General features: G+C 40.6%; 1 protein-coding gene across 1 annotated transcript in view; it reads right to left on the reverse strand.

Annotated features, from left to right (window-relative positions):
• PTPRZ1 (protein tyrosine phosphatase receptor type Z1) overlaps positions 1–19054 on the reverse strand; it is a 202398-nt gene that overhangs the window by 140975 nt on the left and 42369 nt on the right. Inside the window, exon 2 of the mRNA XM_045002201.1 lies at positions 12954–13019. Coding sequence (XP_044858136.1) covers positions 12954–13019 — 66 coding nt within the window. The remainder of the gene's footprint in view (positions 1–12953; positions 13020–19054) is intronic.

Genomic DNA, 19054 nt, shown 5'->3' on the forward strand with positions numbered 1-19054 from the left:
CTTCTCCAGCACCGTAATAGCTGCTTGATACTGGAAAGAGTTTCTCCCTAGAATACAGTAGGCAGAAAGTGACAGTGATTTTATAACTAGTATGTAGACAAAAGGACTAGGAAGGAAGACACCAAAAGGCTAGGCAGAGATAATTTAATATGGGAAAAGAGAAATAGGCTCCGTGGAAAGAAAGCAAAGCAAGAGACACTTTGAAAAATAGTGATTGTGTCACAGGAGAAGAAAATCAGACAGTGTTGGCAGAGTCACAAATGTAAATGCTAGGGAGTGTCCTGAGAAAATGCAGGCACTGAGTACTTCTCTAAACAGGAGGCTAATTGGTGAGGAGGAGTTAATGCACAGATCATAATACTGACCAAGTACATTTGCATTCCTGCCTCCCATGAAGAAATGAAGTACTATTAGCCCCATCTTACAGATTTTGTCTCAGAATTGAGGCATAATATGTTAAAGTGGCTTATCACATTGCATGTCTGTGGCAAAGCTTGGAGATCTGGGTTATGTTCCCGACTTCCCATCCTGTGTTAGGGGCCAGACCTCTATGCCCAGTATACTACACTGCCTTAAGCACACAAGAGGCCAGCAGCAGGTCTCAACTTCCCATCTGCTTTTCCTGATGCTCCTGACTAAGGGCATCCTCTGAACCCCATTTTCTTAACATTTAATGCTGCCCCTGAATGGGGAGTTTGAAAGGAGTCCCCCAGGTGCTGCTTTTCATGCTGCATTCTGGTTCCCTTTCATGTCCTTGCTTGCATCTCTTCATGAAAATCATCTCATCTCTGTCTCTGTCCTTACTCTCTCCTTGTCCTGTACCACCTTTCACACATCCAACTCAACCTTCCCTAATATACAGAAAGTGTATCTAATTTCAGGGCAAATCATTCAGTTGGGGATGAGGGGCAGGACAAATGAACTTCAGATGGGCTGAACAAACCCTGCAACCAGATTATCATCTGTTACTCTCACTTGTATGAGTACAGACATTGCTTTATCTGGCCCTGCATCCATATCCAACAACAGACTTTGACAAACAGTCATAGGTTTTGACTAACAGTCTCTCACTGATAGTTAAAATATGTTGTTAAAGATTAGTTATAGCAGGATACTATAGTTGTCAAGGTTTTCTCCCCCACTCTGAACTTTAGGGTACAGATGTGGGGACCTGCATGGACCCTTCTAAGCTTAATTCCTATCTTAGATCTGGTAACGCTGCCACTAGCCAGAAATTCAGTGTCTGGCGCACTCCCTGTCCCCCCAAAACCTTCTCCTCCCTGGGCTGCCTTGAGGAACTTCACCAATTTTCTGGTGAACACAGATCCAAACCCCTTGGATCTTAAAACAAGGAGAAATTAACCATTCCCCCTCCTTTCCCCCCACCAATTCCTGGTGAGTCCAGATCCAATCCCCTTGGATCTTAAAACAAGGAAAATCAATCAGGTTCTTAAAAAAACCCTTTTAATTAAAGAAGAAAGGTAAAAATCATCTCTGTAAAATCAGGATGGAAAATACTTTATAGGGTACTTAGATTTATATAGCCCAGAGAAAACCCCTCTAGCCTTAAGTTCAAAGCTATAGCAAACAGAGGTAAAATCCTCTCAGCAAAAAGGAACATTTACAGGTTGAGAAAACAAACATAAGACTTACACGCCTTGCCTGTGCTACTTACAAGTTTGAAACATGAGAGACTGATTCAGAAAGATTTGGAGAGCCTGGATTGACGTCTGGTCCCTCTTAGTCCCAAGAGCGAACCACCCCCAAAACAAAGAGCACAAAACAAAGACTTCCCTCCACCAAGATTTGAAAGTATCTTGTCCCCTTATTGGTCCTCTGGTCAGGTGTCAGCCAGGTTTACTGAGCTTCTTACCCCTTTACAGGTAAAAGAGACATTAACCCTTAACTATCTGTTTATGACAATAGTACTGACAGTATACAGAGATTTACAAGCAAGGGGAATCTACAGATTTCCCTATTTAAATCATTGTACTTTTCCCCCAATAAAACATGCTACATGGTATCCATTCTACTGTGTGTCGCTCTCCTTCTTCACCCTGTTCTGGATATTCTGAAAAGTGGTAAAGTGACAGATTAAGGAGTTTGGGAACTCATGTTTCATATTTAGTTCCTAGAGATCACTCTACTCGGAATTCCAAGGCTCACTTCACAAATAACATATTCCAAACATAACTCTAGCCTTCTTGAGTACCTATCTGAGATAAGTGAAGAGGTATCAGTCACTAAATAACATTTTTTACTGCTTTAAAAAAAATTCAAAAGAAAAAATACAGGTGGAGGATTCATCCAACCAATACTTTAAAACATTTACCAGTCTTGATTGTATGTATGCAAGAGTGGCCAGAGACTTTAAAAGTAGTTTCTAAATCCATGGTTACCTGAGACATTAGAAAATAATTTGTAAATAACTGGAGCAATTCCAACTGCCACATTTATCTGATGTTGAAATACTGTAGCAATAGTTTGTGCACTTTTCTCTTTTAAACTATCAAATAAAATAGTGTAGGATTTTTTGTTTGTTTTTAAATCAGTAGAATAAATGGCTGCTGATCTGTGACAACCCAACCTTGGCCTGAATTAACTCTCTGTTAAGCTAAGATACTTCAGATATTTTAAAAAAAATTCCTAGTATCCTAAACTTCTAACTTGGGAGTCTCTTCCCAGCCACCAACCATCTTTCCCAGGTTTCAATGCTCTCATCTCCCCCCCAACCCCCCGTTAACTGCATTATTCTTAAGGCCCACATATTTCTTTAAAATATCTCATTTTGGTCAGAGAAAGTCCACCTGAGAGGACTGACACTGAGTCTGCAAATTCATTGGTAGTATTCTAACTCACATTGCGTAGTACTGAAGTGAAGAATCTGTAACGATGGATGAAAGAGGTGGCTGATAAAACATTCTAGAACAGTCAACATTCTAGAGCTATCAATATATTTGTGGCTATTGAAATAGGATTAGGATCTGAGAGTGTCAGATCAAGGAATTCCATAGAGGTTTTCTGGTTTAGCAGCTACAGCCTAATTTCTCCTAAAGAAAGCCCTTGGGGAATGTGGAGGAAGGGTCCAGAGGAGGGGATGGAGTTGATTTATTGTGAGTATAACTGTGACAATATGGAAAGAAATATCTATAACTATGTCCAACTTTGATTGGTGTGCAGAGGGACTATGCACTTCTTCCACCTGAAAGAGGGGCTCAAGCTGGCTCTGTGGCAGCAGAGGACATTCTGCAGGTCTGGGACCAAATGGAAGGAGTGGGGAGTTGGGTCGGGGGATGTATACTGTCAACCCCCACCAGCCCTGTGGAAATTATGGCAGAGATACAAACACAGCTCTAGGCTGTAATAGCTTTCCACTGGACCACCTCCACTGTGGCGGCCCACCTTTCATGAGGAATTGTGGGGCAACCACCAGCTGCAGAAGCCCTACCTTGAGAGTGTGGTTCCATTTGAGCCATGCAGCCATGGTCATGGGAAGAGGGTACTGCAAAGTTCAAGGAACCAGTCCAGGAGCACATGACCTCTGCATGGATGTCTATAGCTACCAGTGCTCTTCTAGGATCCGTGAGCATCAATGAGGATAGATGCAGTTTGTGGGCACAACTCATTGTCTGTTCTGAGGGGAAGACAAACCTTGACTCGCTGGTGGAGCAACAGGGGGTGAATCTCCCAGAAGACCCTCATGGAGGTTTCCTCTTCCTCATTTTCCCCTGGAAGGGAGTGATCAGTCCCTTTATATTTACTTCTTTCCCCTCCATAAACTACTTCAAACATTTATTGTTTCTCAACAACTCCTGATCAAATGTACTCATCTTAGAAGTATTTTTCCCCCCAGTTGTCAGCCCTGCCGAGTCAGCCTGAGTTCTAAATCAAGCTGGTTTCTCGCCTTGACATGCGTTATTACCAATGATAATAGAAAGTCTCTAAACCAAACTAGGTCATTATTGACACTTGGATAACCCCACTGGTGTGAACAGGTTTTCACAGGTGTGACTGTATGGAACTCAGTAAACAATTCTGTTGTTGAAGCACAAGAGGGAAGAACAGGAACCAGTTCACACTATGTTAGTTGTATTGGATTTGAAGGCCTAACTGGAGCAAGAGCAGAAAACACTTATTTTTGACTCTGAAATGAGCAGATATGACTCTGAATATGCACAGGGAGCCAATCTTTTGAGTAGGAAGGTTCCATTTTTATATTGTCACTATTCAGTGTGACACTGCATTTTAAACCCATGAGTCTAGGAAGAAATTAAGAATTTAAATTTTGAAGGGAGATACTTTGATGTGCAAGAAAATATAAAAATGTACAGAGAATCTAGAAAACTGAGTTTCTCAAACTGTATTGCAATAAATAGGACAAATATACAATCTATGACCAAAAAATATTGAGTCATATGAACATAATCTGAAAAGTCTTTAAAATATCCTCTCTAGGCACAATTATCCCCTGGCCTGAGTACCTGAAATGGGACATAGAGGGGAGTAAGATGCCCACAGTGTGTCCCAGTACAGGCTTACCTGGATCTTGGGCCCTGGCTCACTGGTTTAGATACTTCCCCCCAGAGCAGACAGGCTGCCGTGGAGAGGAAGATCTGATTAGTGGGGATAGCCTTGGCTCTGCCCCTCCAACACTTTGGCCAGAAGAGATGAGCTTGTGGTGAAGTATTGTCATTTGATGCTGGTATAGGCCAGCAGCAAATTATCATCCCACTGTAGCAAGGGAGAAAAATGGAGGGAATTTTGATTTTTAGAGGTATAAGTCCTTCCCTGCACTGTCCCTGGGGCAGTGCTCAGCTGCACATCACCCCACACAAGCCCTAAATATGCAAATAAGCTGCAGCAAATCTTTAAGAATGCTCAGAAATAGTAATAAATGAGACTGCAATTTTTGTCAATAGGGGCTATTCCATGCTCCCCTCGCTTCTATATCAATCTAAGCAGTTGTTCATCTGCCTCAAACTGGATCCAATTAAATGGGAAAATATACGTGTGCTCCTTGGAGGTTCACAAAACTCTCCAGCGTAGAATATTCAAACATACTATGTCCTGTCTGTGCTTCTCCCACCCTCTGCTTACTCTCCACTCACCTGCACTGGGGATACACCAGGCATGCAGCCCCTGCTTACACCACCTACCTTAGGGATAAGGGCAGGCTGAGAGGACCACTGGGGGAAAAAAGTCTTACCCCTCCTTACATCCCTATGAGGCTTCATAGGTTGGGCCATGATCTGTTCCATGAGATGTTACACTTGTCACTAGTCAATTGTGTGGCTCTTCTTCATGGTGTGAACATTTATACAAGTAGACTCACTGAAACTAATGGGATTACTCACATGAGTAAATGCACACACCAAAAGAGGTTCATAACTGGACCCAACCCAGTGGGATTGCTCATGGAGTAAGATACTGACATGAGCATGAGTAAGGGTGACAGACCAGGTCTTAAGTTTGCAGGGCTCTGATATTCATCAGTGCAGAAATCTATTTTGGTTTGTGGTTGACAATAACCTTATGTTAAGCATCTGCACATTTCAGAAACAAGTATTCCTCAAGCACACATCTTGCCTAGTGTAGCATGGCTTGAATATACTTACAAGTGAGAAATAAATCCGTGGTTATAGAGGAGGTTGGTTTATGGGGAAGGCTAGCTCAGTGGTTTGAGCAGTGGCCTACTTAAATTCAGGGTTGTGAGTTCAATCCTTGAGGGGGCCATTTGGGGCAAAAATCTGTCAGGGACAATACTTAGTCCTGCTGTGAAGGCAGGGCACTGGATTTGATACCCATTCCAGCTCTATGAGATAGGTACATCTCCATATTAAATTATATTTAACCACAGCCCATACTCTAGTGTGAGATGACCCCAGCGTGCTTGTTCCTTTTACTTCGGTGCATGTCCCAGAGATGGTAAGCTTAGAAAAAGCGTGTGGCTTAAGATTGCCTATCTCTAACAGGTACCACATACACAGTTTTGAGCCTTGCCTATGAAATTTTCATCAAAACAATAGTACCATACTTTACACAGGCACATCCTCACACACATTCTCGATCATCTGTAACTTTGAAGCATCTTTTTAAAAGATCTAGTTAATGAGATGATGTGTTGATTCTGAGCATTACCCACCTGCTCCATTGCCTTTGTATGCAGCAGTTACAGGGGCCAAGTGGGGATGGGATAGGCCTCATCACAGCAGGAAATTTTGGCAAACAGATCACTGCAGTCTTAATTGCAAATCATTAGAGGGCAGAAAATTATAGAACTTTATGAAACTGGGGACAAACATGAGCTGGGGTCATACATGGGTCATGCTTTGTATCTTTGTTACTTTAATCTGCTACAAGCATCCAAGGCTGAAGGGCCACGTGCAACCATACCAGGGCCCACTTTATAAACAATATCTGCATTGTGTACTTAGTTTTCCACCAAATTTATGCTAAAAACTTTGCATCAAAGTTCAATAAGCTGTAATTTGCTGTTATGAGCCTTCTTTTTTGTGCTCAAAGACCAATTCTACTGTAACAAAAGAGGCAGCTTCCATTTGAATGAACAGGCTCTTTTGAACCATAGCTTTTATTTATAGGAACATAAGGGCCACACATATTTGACCATAAATATAGTTATTTTCTCATTTATTTTACACGTGTTCTTTGCTTGTTTCTCATTGACACAGTCCATCTAGAAATTTTAAATGTCTTCTCCATGGTCAATAATGTTTACATGTAATTGCATACCAGGGAAAACCACAACCCTGTGATGCACTGAAATGTGTAATGTTGTAATTTCTGTTGCTGAATCATCAGCCTGCCCAAACACAGGGACACAAATGTATGGAATGAACTATCATGCAAGAAGCATTTGGACAGCCTCCTAAGCAAACAGCCAACTAGGAAAATGAAGCTAGCCTCTGCTGAGTCACTTTTTAAATCAGCTAATTCAATAATCCACACTATTTTTATCTTTTATGCTATAACCTTTATTAGGGTGGGACCCTCCAAAGCACAGTAGCATAGGTGTTTCTTTGTTACTTACGGCACTGATCTATCAGGTCATTTATTATTAATACATGGATATGATCACAGTGATGTATTTCCTGCAGGGCGATAGAAATATCAGGTCTGATCACAACATTATGCCAATACTGCTATAGTAGCTAGCCAGCAGGAATAAATACAAATATGATGTGACATGCACCCTCTCCTTGGAGCCCAGATGCATCCATGCTTCCTAGTTTCATCAGCTCTTGACTGCTCCTGAACCTAAGTTTCCCATGTGTCAGCACCCTGCCATCTCTCACTTAGTCCTGGGAAGAAGGAAGGAATTCATTAGTTTTCTTTCACTGGGGAAACCATCCTATTAAAAATGGTATTTAATAATTGCAATCTAACCACAATTTAATATGACTTAATTACAAGAGACAGATCTTCACCTTGTAGGGGTATAAATGTGGGCCAAGTCCCTCCCCCCAACCTACCAGTGCAGCTTTCCCACATCAGGCATAGGGAGGAGAAGCTGGGGCTATGTCCCCAGTGCTCTCGCTCTCTAACAGGGGGGTGCTAAGTGGGCAGAGAGGGGTGAGGAGTGGGTGGAGCCTTAGCTCTGCACTCCTAATATGTAGGTAAACCCAGTTTAGCTGGCGCACAGGTCAGAGGTGGGATGGCGTTGTAATCAGCTACTGGTCAGGAGTGGTAGTTGATAACTTTTCCTTGGGAATAAGAGGGAAGTAAGGTCAGCTCTCTGTGTCACAGTTCCTTCCCTGAGTTCCAGCTGAGGTGGCACAGCTATCTGCTGCCCCATGGAAGCGTGAGAAATAGAAGCACACTGATTCCTAAAATATTCATAGATTCAAGATCAGAAGGGACCACCCTAAAACATCCCCCAAATAATTCCTAGAGTAAATCTTTCAGAAAAGCATTCAATTTTGATTTAAAAATATTGCCAGTGATGGAGAATCTACCAATGCTCCCAGTAAATTGTTCCAATAGTTAATTACCTTCACTGTTAAAATTTTATGCATTATTTCCAGTTTGAATTTGCCTAGCTTCAACTTGTAGCTATTGGATTGTGTCATACATTTCTCTGTTAGACCGAAAAGGCCATTGTCAAATATTTGCTCCCTGTGTAGGTACTTATAGACTGTAAAATCAAATAACTCCTTAAACTTTTCTTTGTTAAGCTAAATAGATTGGTCTCCTTGAGTCAAGGCATGTGTGTTGTAAGCCCTTTATCATTCTCATGGCTCTTCTCTGAACCCTCTCCATAAGCAAAGACATCTTTTTCTGGCATTTCTATGACATTGAGTTTGCCACAGAATTTACCCAGTCCTGAGGAATTAGGCAACAGAATCTAAGGTCAAAAAACCCTAAAGTTGGGCACCTGAGTCCATACATACGCAACAAACAGAACTGGAAATCTAACAGAATGTCTACAAACTCAGGCCAGTTTTAGTTAGGAGCCTAACTATGGATTTAGATACCAAACCCAGGTTTGGAAATGTTGACCTATATTTTCAGCACTCACAGTTTCAAAGATAAGCTTCTTAATGTGAACTGAACATGAGCTGGAACAGTGATGTTTACTGGAGATTGAAACTGACCACCTGAAACAGTAGCTCCAGCTGATATGTTGAATTATGGCAATGTTAATGTTAATGTGGTTAGTCATTTCACCACTGATTGTTTTCACAGTAAAGTGCTTACCCATAACTGTCAGAGGCAATTGGGGTGGGTGATGAGAGGGACATCAGGAGTCAAGAGTTGCTGATGTGGTAAACTAGTTGTTCAAGACCCGCCAGAAAAGTTCAAAATTATCTTCTTTTGAGCTGGGTTGAAGGAGGAAAGAGATGCATCCTTTGCAGTGCCAAAAGCCTCAGCAGCCCTCTGAATTCCAAACTACTCAACAACTCCCACACCTTCCTGGACACTCCAATCTCGAATTACCTCTTACCCAATAGCCAGGGTGAAAGTTGGAGCTTTTGACAACTTCCGAAAGGCAGTTCTGCATTTGTCATGCTGCACACTGGGAGGCAGTATAAACTGAATTTAATATCAAACAACAAGACAAGGAATACTGAACTGGTGGTATTATTCATTCACATATTAAATTCAATAAAATACCCCCCTTTTTTATTTACTGGAAAATTGGGCAGAATTTCCAATTTTAGCATAATACTGCACTGGAGTCCTACAGAAGCTAGGGGCCTCATCAGAGAATTTAGATCCTGTTTGAGGCACATGGTAACATGAATATAAACAATAAAACCCCGACTAAGAGTAGAATTTCACCAAGAGAAAAAGTGATTCTTTGTAGTAGGAGTCCATGTTTACAAGGTATATACACAGACTTGAAACTTCTCAGACCACATTCATCCAGACATATCAGAAAAGCTGCAGTAGGCCACTTATTCCAGCTAAAATTACATATTTGAACATGGCATCCATACAAAAACTTTCATATAGATGTCACAAAAAAAATTTAAACTCATGTTGCTTGTTTTACAGATTGAATTAACGTGGGATCATTGCTGCACCCAAAATATATATAAATGTTCATTGTCCACCAAATAATCAATTTCACCAAATGTAGTTGCTCAGTATACTTAATTTTTTCTCTGTAAGATTATCAGTCTCATTATTTCTTAATATATGTCACTACTTTAGAAATGTTCCACACTGGACAAAGAGTCATTTCATCTGATAATTTAATGCTCAATTATAATCCTATTGAAATAAAGATATTTACTTAGTAAAATAACTGTTAGGGTACATTTTTCTGTTTTATGCATTACACATACATCTGCAAAATGCTTACATTTCTTGCACCTCCAAAAGTCAACACTTGTGTATTCAAACCAGCTTACTTCACATGCAGATTTATAGATCTATGCATGCAAATGCACGGTTTAGTGCACAGCAGTAAATTGGGTCCTAATAAGAATTATGAAGTGTATTAAAAAACAGGTATTCTTTCAGAATACAATGTTGTTAATAACATTTTATTAGGAGCCTAATTTAAAAGATATGTAAATAATACCATGGTATATGAAGGTGGTTTATTATTAAATTACAGTTTCAGGATTTTTGGGAGGGAGATTCAAATTATTCTTTCATTTGTCCTATTCTATATCAGTTCATATGCTACCATCATCCCACTGTAGCAGACAAGCACCTTCCAGAAGTACATTAAGGGAGGTGAGCCTCTTTTTTTGAACTGCCTTTCTTTGTCCAGGCAGATTTTTCTAACAACAGGAAATGTCTGGGGTTTTTGCAGAGCAGACAGGCTGTAGCTCAGAAAGAGCCCCAACTGGTCCACTTCCTAATTGGTCCATTCCCCTGCAAGCCATAGCTGCCAGATCCCGCCCACCCAGGCCAGGCTCCCAGCCTTGGGAAGGGTGTCCCACAGGGAGGTGCTGATTGACAACTGTTGCTGCATCCTGGGCTTGTGCCTGCTGTCCTGTCACTGCCCCCCATCTCCAATAAGTACCCTTACCACAGGTATCCCCTCCAACACCCCCAGCTGTACCCCCCGTCTATGTTCCGCTCTTCTCATTTAGCTCCTTCACCTCCTCCACAGAGTGTCCTCTTTTTGATATCCTGAAATATAGTAACCGTAGACTAACATTTGTGGGCAGGGTGAAGTTTGTCCAAACCTGGCTATATTGCTGTTTACTAGCAGAGCAGACTTACAGGCACCTGTCTAAAGTAAATTGTGCAACTGCAGGAGAGGGAATTCTTCTACCTCATGCTGATGAAACTCAATGGTTGGAGAGCCCCAAAGGCCCACAAAGCTGCCACAAGGCAACAGCCACAGAGGCTAATTTCTCAAGCTCTTTAGTGCTCAGGATTCAAGGCTATCAAATCCAAGCATAATTTGAGTCTGAGCAAAGAATGAGTACACTTTCTCAGTTTGGGCTGTACATTCAAACTTGTGCATGCAAGTTTATGCACCAAAACTCTAGTTTCCATATGCAAATAGGCATGTGCATACCTCGTATTGCCAACCTTGAGCATTCAAAAATCATCAGTCAGGCCTTAAAAATTCATGTGACTGGCTTAAAAATGTTGAGATTTAATCAATAAATAAAGGTTGGGTTCTTTTTATTTGCCTTCTGGCTTTTGAGCCTTTAGAATGCACTCAGGTTGTTACATTTTAAAGCTGTTCTCTGCAACCATGAGGACTAGAAACTTACTTTTAAAAAATGAAAGCTGAAGTTTTAATGCATCTCTTGACTCCAGGAGCTAGATCTTTAAGAAACACAGCAAATATCATGACAGTTATGATAAAATTATGAGAGCTGGCAAAATTGAGTACATAGACAAATTCAAGTTTTGGTGACAACAAATGCATCCAGAAGGAGATACTTAGAAAATGTAAGACCAGGAAAGACTTTGCAAAAAGAGTCTTAGGAGGTCTCATAGCAACAGAGCTGTGCAGTGTGGTCCCAGCCACATACAAACTTCTTAGAGGTTAAGTCTGTCCATCTGAATGGTACAGATCCAGCTTTAAAAAAATCAGGCAGAGAGGATGCCCATGGATTAGAGCTGTTACTGCAGTCCTGAGGGTGTAGTAGCAGCTGAAAAAAAGCTCTGATGGTATTTTGTGGCCTAAGGGGAGGTTCTGTCCTGCCCTGACCCCCATATCAATCCCCTATGCAAAGATGTGCAAAAGCGCTTTACTAGTTCTTTGCACAGGGATCAGGATTTGGCCTCTGAGCATATGCATTCTTTGTGATCAACTCTACTTCTTTTATACAGAGTAATATTTACAAAAGACAGAGAAGGATTTTGAATAAGGAATGTTGTGCTGATTGATCTCGCCCATGGATACTATAGCGCAAAATGTCTGAGTAGGTGTTTCCATTATAAACTCATTGTTAAGGGGTTTATGACTTGCCTGCTTCAATTCTCTCTGGGCTCAAACTTGTTAGACATGTTCTACCATGGAAGAAAAGGTTTTGCCTTACAAACTGAGAGATGGATACTAAAATCAGTTTAGATCTATTTTTAGATTTGAAAAAAGGTTATCTGTGGCTTCAGAAACTTTTTGAACTAAAGATATTAAGAGCTGAAATTTGCCAGGTTCCTGATTCTTCTCATACTGGTGCCTTTTGACAGTGATTAAACAAATTAAAGCTATACAAAAAGTATGTGGCTATATACAGCTACTATATGTTACTTTGCATTTTTTTAAATTGGCTCTGGGTAAGATGTAAATAATGCTTTAGAACAAAATTAACATTTCAATACATCTGAAAGATCACAGTCCTTTATAGCAAAATCTGGGATCCTGAAGTTCTAATACAGCCCATCTGTATAAGTCTTATTCACCTGTTATTTAATCCATACTGAAGACAAGTGTGGGTAAATCCCAAGCAGCACTAAAGTCTTCCCCTCCCACAGATGGGAGCTCTGTACCAGACTGACTGATCCTGAGGATGGTTAAGCCAGTGTGGTAGCTGGTGTGGAAAAAAAGAGAGTCAGGTGCTCCAAAGCTGAATCCTACTGAGTTCCAGGAGTGGACATAGAGCAGGTGCAGATAATTTCGCTACCCCTCAACCAGGACTTAGCCAGCCATGGCCTGTCTGCCTGCCTTGCATAATCCCCAAATTGTGATATACAGGTGATGAGAGAGAACGCCTAACAATAGAGGGTGAGTACTCAAGTCTTAAAGACCACTGCATGTTAAACCACTTTGCTTAATCAGAGCCATGCCGTTTTGAGTGTAACAAATTCAATGAAAAACAAATCTAGCCTGTTCTACAGTAACTGAATCAATACTTGTTCCTGAAACTTTCCAGACTTAATTTCAAACTCTCTCTATATAAAACTCAGTCCCCAGTACAACTTTAGCTACAGCTATATTGCAGACCCCAGGAGTTATAATCGTGAATGTGAAATATCAAATCAAAATATTTTCTTCAGTCACATAATGCATTTACCTGTATAGGACCAGTCAATCTCTTCAATCATTTTTCTCTGCTGTCTATAGTATCCATAAACCAAATCTACAAAAAAAATAATAAAAACAGAAAAGTATCAGTAACAAGGAAAAAAAAAAAGGATGAATCCACAAACAAGTTGTGATGCTGGTAGACCAGATACCAGCTCATGCCAGAACCCAGTCCAATTCACTTGTATATTAGTATAGATCAAAGTGATTGTTAAAGGTATGAGTGTATTTAGTATTTAAATGTCTTGAACACTAGTGGGATGTTATTTGCATTGTTTTTACTTATCGTATCCCATTATAATGTTGTAGCAAACATTTACATTATGTATGCCCAGGGGCGGCTCTACCTTTTTGGCCGCCCCAAGCAGTCATACGCGGGAGGCGCCCCGGAGCCGCGGGAGCAGCGGACCTCCCGCGGGCATGACTGCGGAGGGTCCGCTGGTCGCGCAACTCGGCTGAACCTCCCGCGGCTGCGGACGGTTCGCAGGTCCGGCGGCTCTGCTTGAGCTGCCGCAGTCATGCCTGCGGCAGGTCCGGTCGTCCCGGGGCTCCGGTGGACCTCCCGCAGGCATGACTGCGGCAGGTCCGCCTGCCCAGCCTGCCGCCCCCCAGGGAAAGGGCCGCCCCACGCGCGTGCTTGCCGCGCTGGGGTCTGGAGCCGGCCCTGTGTATACCCCAGGGACTAAATAACACATCAAACAAGAAAGAAGCCTTGTGGAATTCAAATGAAGAACTTTAACAGAAAAGTGCTAACTTCAAAGTAAGTGGCCATTGTGTGTGATGATCATAGGTCAAAGACTCAAAATGCATTCCTCACTCTTCATTATCAAAAGAAAAGCCCATGTGGGTAGTGACATTGTCAGCTTGTTTTCTGTGAGAAGAAACTATAAGTATGGACTCGAGGAAAGGTCCTGCATTTCTGGACTATTTGGACTCTTACAGGGAAGTGTACCAGACGCAAAACAGAGTTCCTCAGACACCTTTTGGATATTCTGGAAAAGACTTTTGGGAATGTGGCAGTTTATAACATTACTGCCACCATTGGAGTTACAAACTGTGACTCACCAGTGCCTATATTTAAACTCTCAATAACTCTCATGTCCTTTTCTTAGCTAATAAACCTTTAGTTAGTTTACTATAGAACTGGCTTCCAGCATTGTCTTTGGTGTAAGATCTATCGTACCAATTGATCTGGGGTAAGTGACTGGTAGCAACATAAAATTAAATATGATGTAATTTTTGTCATAAAAGGTCATTTAGACTGGAGAGGCTAGGGGGACTGTCTGTGGCTCCATGGTTAGACCAGTATAGTGATCCAGGAGTTCACATTTGTTAATGGCTTGGTGAAATCTAATTATAGAACACTCTACCAGCTTGGGGTATCTGCCCTGTTTTCTGACACTCTGCCCTGAGGTAGGCTCTCACAGTCACGAGCCACTCCAGACAGTGTGACATAAGTGAATTATCATTTCTAATGCCTAGACATTTATTAAATTCACCTGTTTTAGATTTTGAATGGTAAATATAGGATAAATAAAACACTAATGCCATCAGTATTGCAGTCTATATCGGTCTTATAAGCAAATGTGCACAAAATAGTAATGTATTTGGTAGTTTTATTTGAATGTAGATTATTGACCAGTTTTAAAGCTTTAGCTCATCCACATTTGATATACTTGTAGGTAGCAGGACTAATGAAACATATCTTCTTCTTTCCAGTCTTCATTCCATCCCCATTCCCTTCTTTCCATTCTCCATCACATCTGAAGTACAGCAACTGGCACCAGAAACTCCCACTTCCAGAAAATGTATTCCTGCGTGGCCCTTCAGAAATGGTCAATTCTGGCTCCACTGAAGTCAGTGGGAATTTTGTCATTGACTTCAAGGGACCAGGACTTCACTCTAAATCTTTCTTTGTCCAGCATGTGACTGGTGACTTCATTTGATGAATTTCAGCACTGAATAGAAAAATTGGTTACTATTAAAAGTGCGTATTATACCTTGATTTACGTAGTTTTGTTTTTAGATGAATATCCACCATTAAATAACCTCAGACCAAACTCTGCTCTCACTTATGCCCATACAACTCCTGTGACTTTATTGGTGTGCACAGGTGATAAAAGCAGAATCTGGGCTCTCATGGTTAGATAGAGGTTGCAGGGGTTTTGAGAATCCCTGTCATATTTTAGGGTCATAACCCTAATGTAGTTTCTTTAAACATTGTTCAAAAGAAGCACACTGTAACCTACTGCAGAAACAACTAACTATGCAGGCATACCAAGTGCATGTACTGATTGTCTTTTTTGAGAAAATGCTGTAAGAAGTTGTAAAACTCTGCTCATATTGTGCCATTGATAAAATTTTACAAAAACAAACAAGTTAGCTCAGCAAGGTCCCTATATTATTTTCACCAGGATCCCTGGGAGAAAGCCATCATATATTATTGATTATAGGACATTACAATTATAGTTGCTTCTGGGCAAGAATATTTACATATATATCACAATATTTTCCAGTTGTTTCCCTGGAGCATGTTGCTTATTCTGACAGGACACCTGTATCATCCACATGACTCCAACTCCTTTAAGACATTTCCCCTGAAATCTTGCAGCCCCTATACATGTGTACACTCACTGTAGTCAACAGGAATTTGGTGTGTACAAAAACAGCAGGATCAGGCCTTTACGAGGCAAAGTGGTAAGTGAGCTATGTGTAGAGTGTAACTGAAAGTGACAGCCAAGCCATGCGTTATGTATATTAGCACTTTTTCTGTACCACGTTTTCAGTCAATATGCATTTGCTAGTGTTTTCTTTTAATCAATATGTAAAAGAAAGCTGTTTAAGCCCTGATTCCCAGGTGTTAGTTGCTGTCTCCAATTTCCTCCTTTATCTATTGTTCTCCTAATTGTTACTTCAAACAATCTGTTGGACATTCATATGCTAACGAAGCAGAGTTTGGGCGTGAGAGAGTACTACCACTTTTTAAATTCCATACGGAGGTCTGATGGACAAGGAGTGATAGCTTCAACGAACAAGAAAAAAGGAGAAGGATTCACTTTTTTGGTGCATTATACACTTTTATACCCAGTAAATCTTGTGGGAAGCCTGTATAAATGCCAGAGGATTTTCTAAGTTCATACACCTTCTTTACTCTGCTATTCACCTATTGTACTCTTCACAAAATGCTCACAGAAAACTGATTTACAAATACTATGCTTTCCCACATTTGCAGTTCTTAACTTTTTTCCTATTGCTTTCTTAAAATTGAAAATTGCAATACACACACACACAGACAGAATGAACTGCTTTTGAGGAAGGTGATGGTGGAAGTAATGCACAGTGGGGGAGGGGAGAGTTCAAGAAAAGAGTGAGTGAGGCAGTTTTCCCTCAGTGGTACTGGTGTAATACTACTATGAGAAAATACAGCAATGCTTTGTGTAAACACTTGAGGTTGACCAGCTGACGATGTATGGACAAAATAGGGGTGGGATATCTTTGTGTAATTTATTGTGTGTTATAATTAGCAAATCTACAACCACTTTATTCCTGGCTACCTGGGAGTAGGCATCCATGTAAATGCAATGCTTTATTGTGCTTAAATTAAAATTTTATTTTAGCTGAATGGAAGAAGAAAATATTTTAAAAAGAGGAAACAGAAAATGAAGTCAAATCTGCATTATTAGAAACTAATTTCTGGACTGAACGCTTGATTTTAAAAATTGATAGCAACATGGTTTCCATAAAATTGACCCACAGTATTTCATCCAATACCTAAAAATAGTTTGAACTCTAATACTGGAGGTTTTATTTTATAAAGCAAAAATACTTCATGTTTTCATGTGCACATAGGCTTGCCTGAAGCTGCAGAACATGTTTCCACAGCTTGTTGATTTATTCATACAGCAAGTTGGTGGAGTCATAGGATCATGTTTTAGCCAGTTGCATGGCTACCTTTATATAGAAGTCAGATAGGAGTGAAAAATAATTAAAATGCTTTTCATTTCCCTATTCCCCCACACTTCTACCAGGCCAAAAATTTCCTTGTGAGGCTGTGAAACTAATTTTCTTTTATTTCTGCACAAATGGATTTCAGTAGTGCACATAGCATTTCCATTGGCACTTAAGGGACATTTCTGGCAAAAGGCTACACTGATCAAAATGGGTTACTACCAGGTTGACTCATTTGTTGTTGGCCTTGTTGCATGTTCCAGTCCTTAGCCAGGAGGAGAAAATGGAAGATGATGATGGTTAAAAGTGGAGGACTGACAATGACAAGATCTAGTAGTTATTTTTCACTATTATAAATATAAATACCCAGAGTCTTCTCTCACTTACATCAGTTTTACCCCCATTTACCTCATCAGTTAAACCACCAGTTTAGCTCCATTTATCTTAGTGAAGTTACTCCTAATTTACCTCTGGGTACGCAAGATTGATTCATGCCCAGAATTTTTATTAATTAAAATGCAAAAGTAAATAATGAATAGTTCTGTCAATAAAAACAAAAACAAAAACACTTCTATGCCTGTGACCCTCATTTGTTCTGGCTCCTTTATATTACTGACATTGGGCAAAGGGGCCAGAGGGCATAAAAGGTCTTTAAAAACCTCAGATCCAGCCAGGAACCCTCCTCACAAGCCCCAACGCAGGAGACATTGCTCACGGCAGAAAGGGCATGTTGGGCAGCGGCGGCTCCAGGGAATTTTGGCCTTATTGGGTTGAGGTCCAGATGGTTGCTGGCCTACATCTCTTGCCAGACTCAAAGTTAGGGAGTAAGAACCTTGTTAGTATCCATGTGGATAGTAACTGCCTGAAATGGGTGAAGACAGGGCCATGACCTCCTACCCCTAGGTTGGCCAGTGAGCTGGCTGGACATAGAGGGAAGCATACACTGTACCCTCTGCAGTGGAGCGACCATTCCAGCATGCTCTCCCTAGGAGCTTTGATTTAACCAGAATTCCTCCCCTCAGAATATCTCCTATGCACCCTCTCTGGTGCAATTACTGAAGATAGAAAATGGGAATCTAATGGTTTATGAAATCTACTTTCCATATCCTGCTTTACTAAGTATATTGACAGATTAAGAATAGTGCAGGCAGCCAGTAAATTGCATGAAGACTTTAGCAAAACTTATGATTGTTTTTCCCGAACATGTTAATTGCTTGTTCTTTTTTAATAAGTCAGTAAAGGCTAAATGAAACCTCAGGAAAAGTGGATGTGCATTCAGTCTGTAGGCTGGGAAGAATTCTGGAAACTATCTACATAATGGTTCCTGCCTTGGGCATATCCAAACCTAAGGCATGATATGGCCTGCCATTGTGTTATAAATACTAAAAATATGCAGTGGGATCATCTGAGTAGTTATTAGAATGCACTGATGAAACTTTCAAGGCATCTTGCTTCTCTACATTGAGAAGATCATTAGTAGGATGCACAAGAATGGCCTTCATTGTTAATATTAAGTGTTTTATCTTTTATGACATCTCTTGCCCAAGGTTAATCAGATAGTAAAGTCATATACATTTACATTTATTTAATTGGTCAATACACGCTCTTCTAACCATTAGAGCACAGTGTTAAGATCTTGCTAAAGTCACACAATAAATGAGCTTAATGTAGTTCCCTGTAGGCATTACTCGCCCCTTCTTTAAAAAAAAAAAGCCCTACATAATATGTCATACTGACAGACCATTTACTGAGTGACAGAGGTACTCAACACTTATCAAACAGATGTATTTAAGAAAAAGCACTAAGCAGTGGGATATATTATGGCAACCTAAATACAATTGTGTGGCTACTTTTGGTCATTGGTGACTTTTTAATGGTGACCAAGATATGTGGCATATGTACCATACATTCAGGCTCTCACTGGCAGCAGCCTGAAAAAAATCATCACATTCAATAACAAATCTTTGGGAAAAATGATGCTGCCAAGAATGGTTGGAAAGTAGCCAAGAAAAATGATAAATGACAGCCAGAAAATGCAATAATAGATAATGTAATGTGTTTGCAGCTTCTTAGGCATAGCAGTGCGAATCACTCATTAACTCTATGTTTCCAGGTTTCTCCTGTAACCCATGTGTCAGGAAA

Source organism: Mauremys mutica, chromosome 1 (genome assembly GCF_020497125.1).
Source record: "Mauremys mutica isolate MM-2020 ecotype Southern chromosome 1, ASM2049712v1, whole genome shotgun sequence".
In the NCBI taxonomy this organism is placed as follows: domain Eukaryota; kingdom Metazoa; phylum Chordata; order Testudines; family Geoemydidae; genus Mauremys; species Mauremys mutica.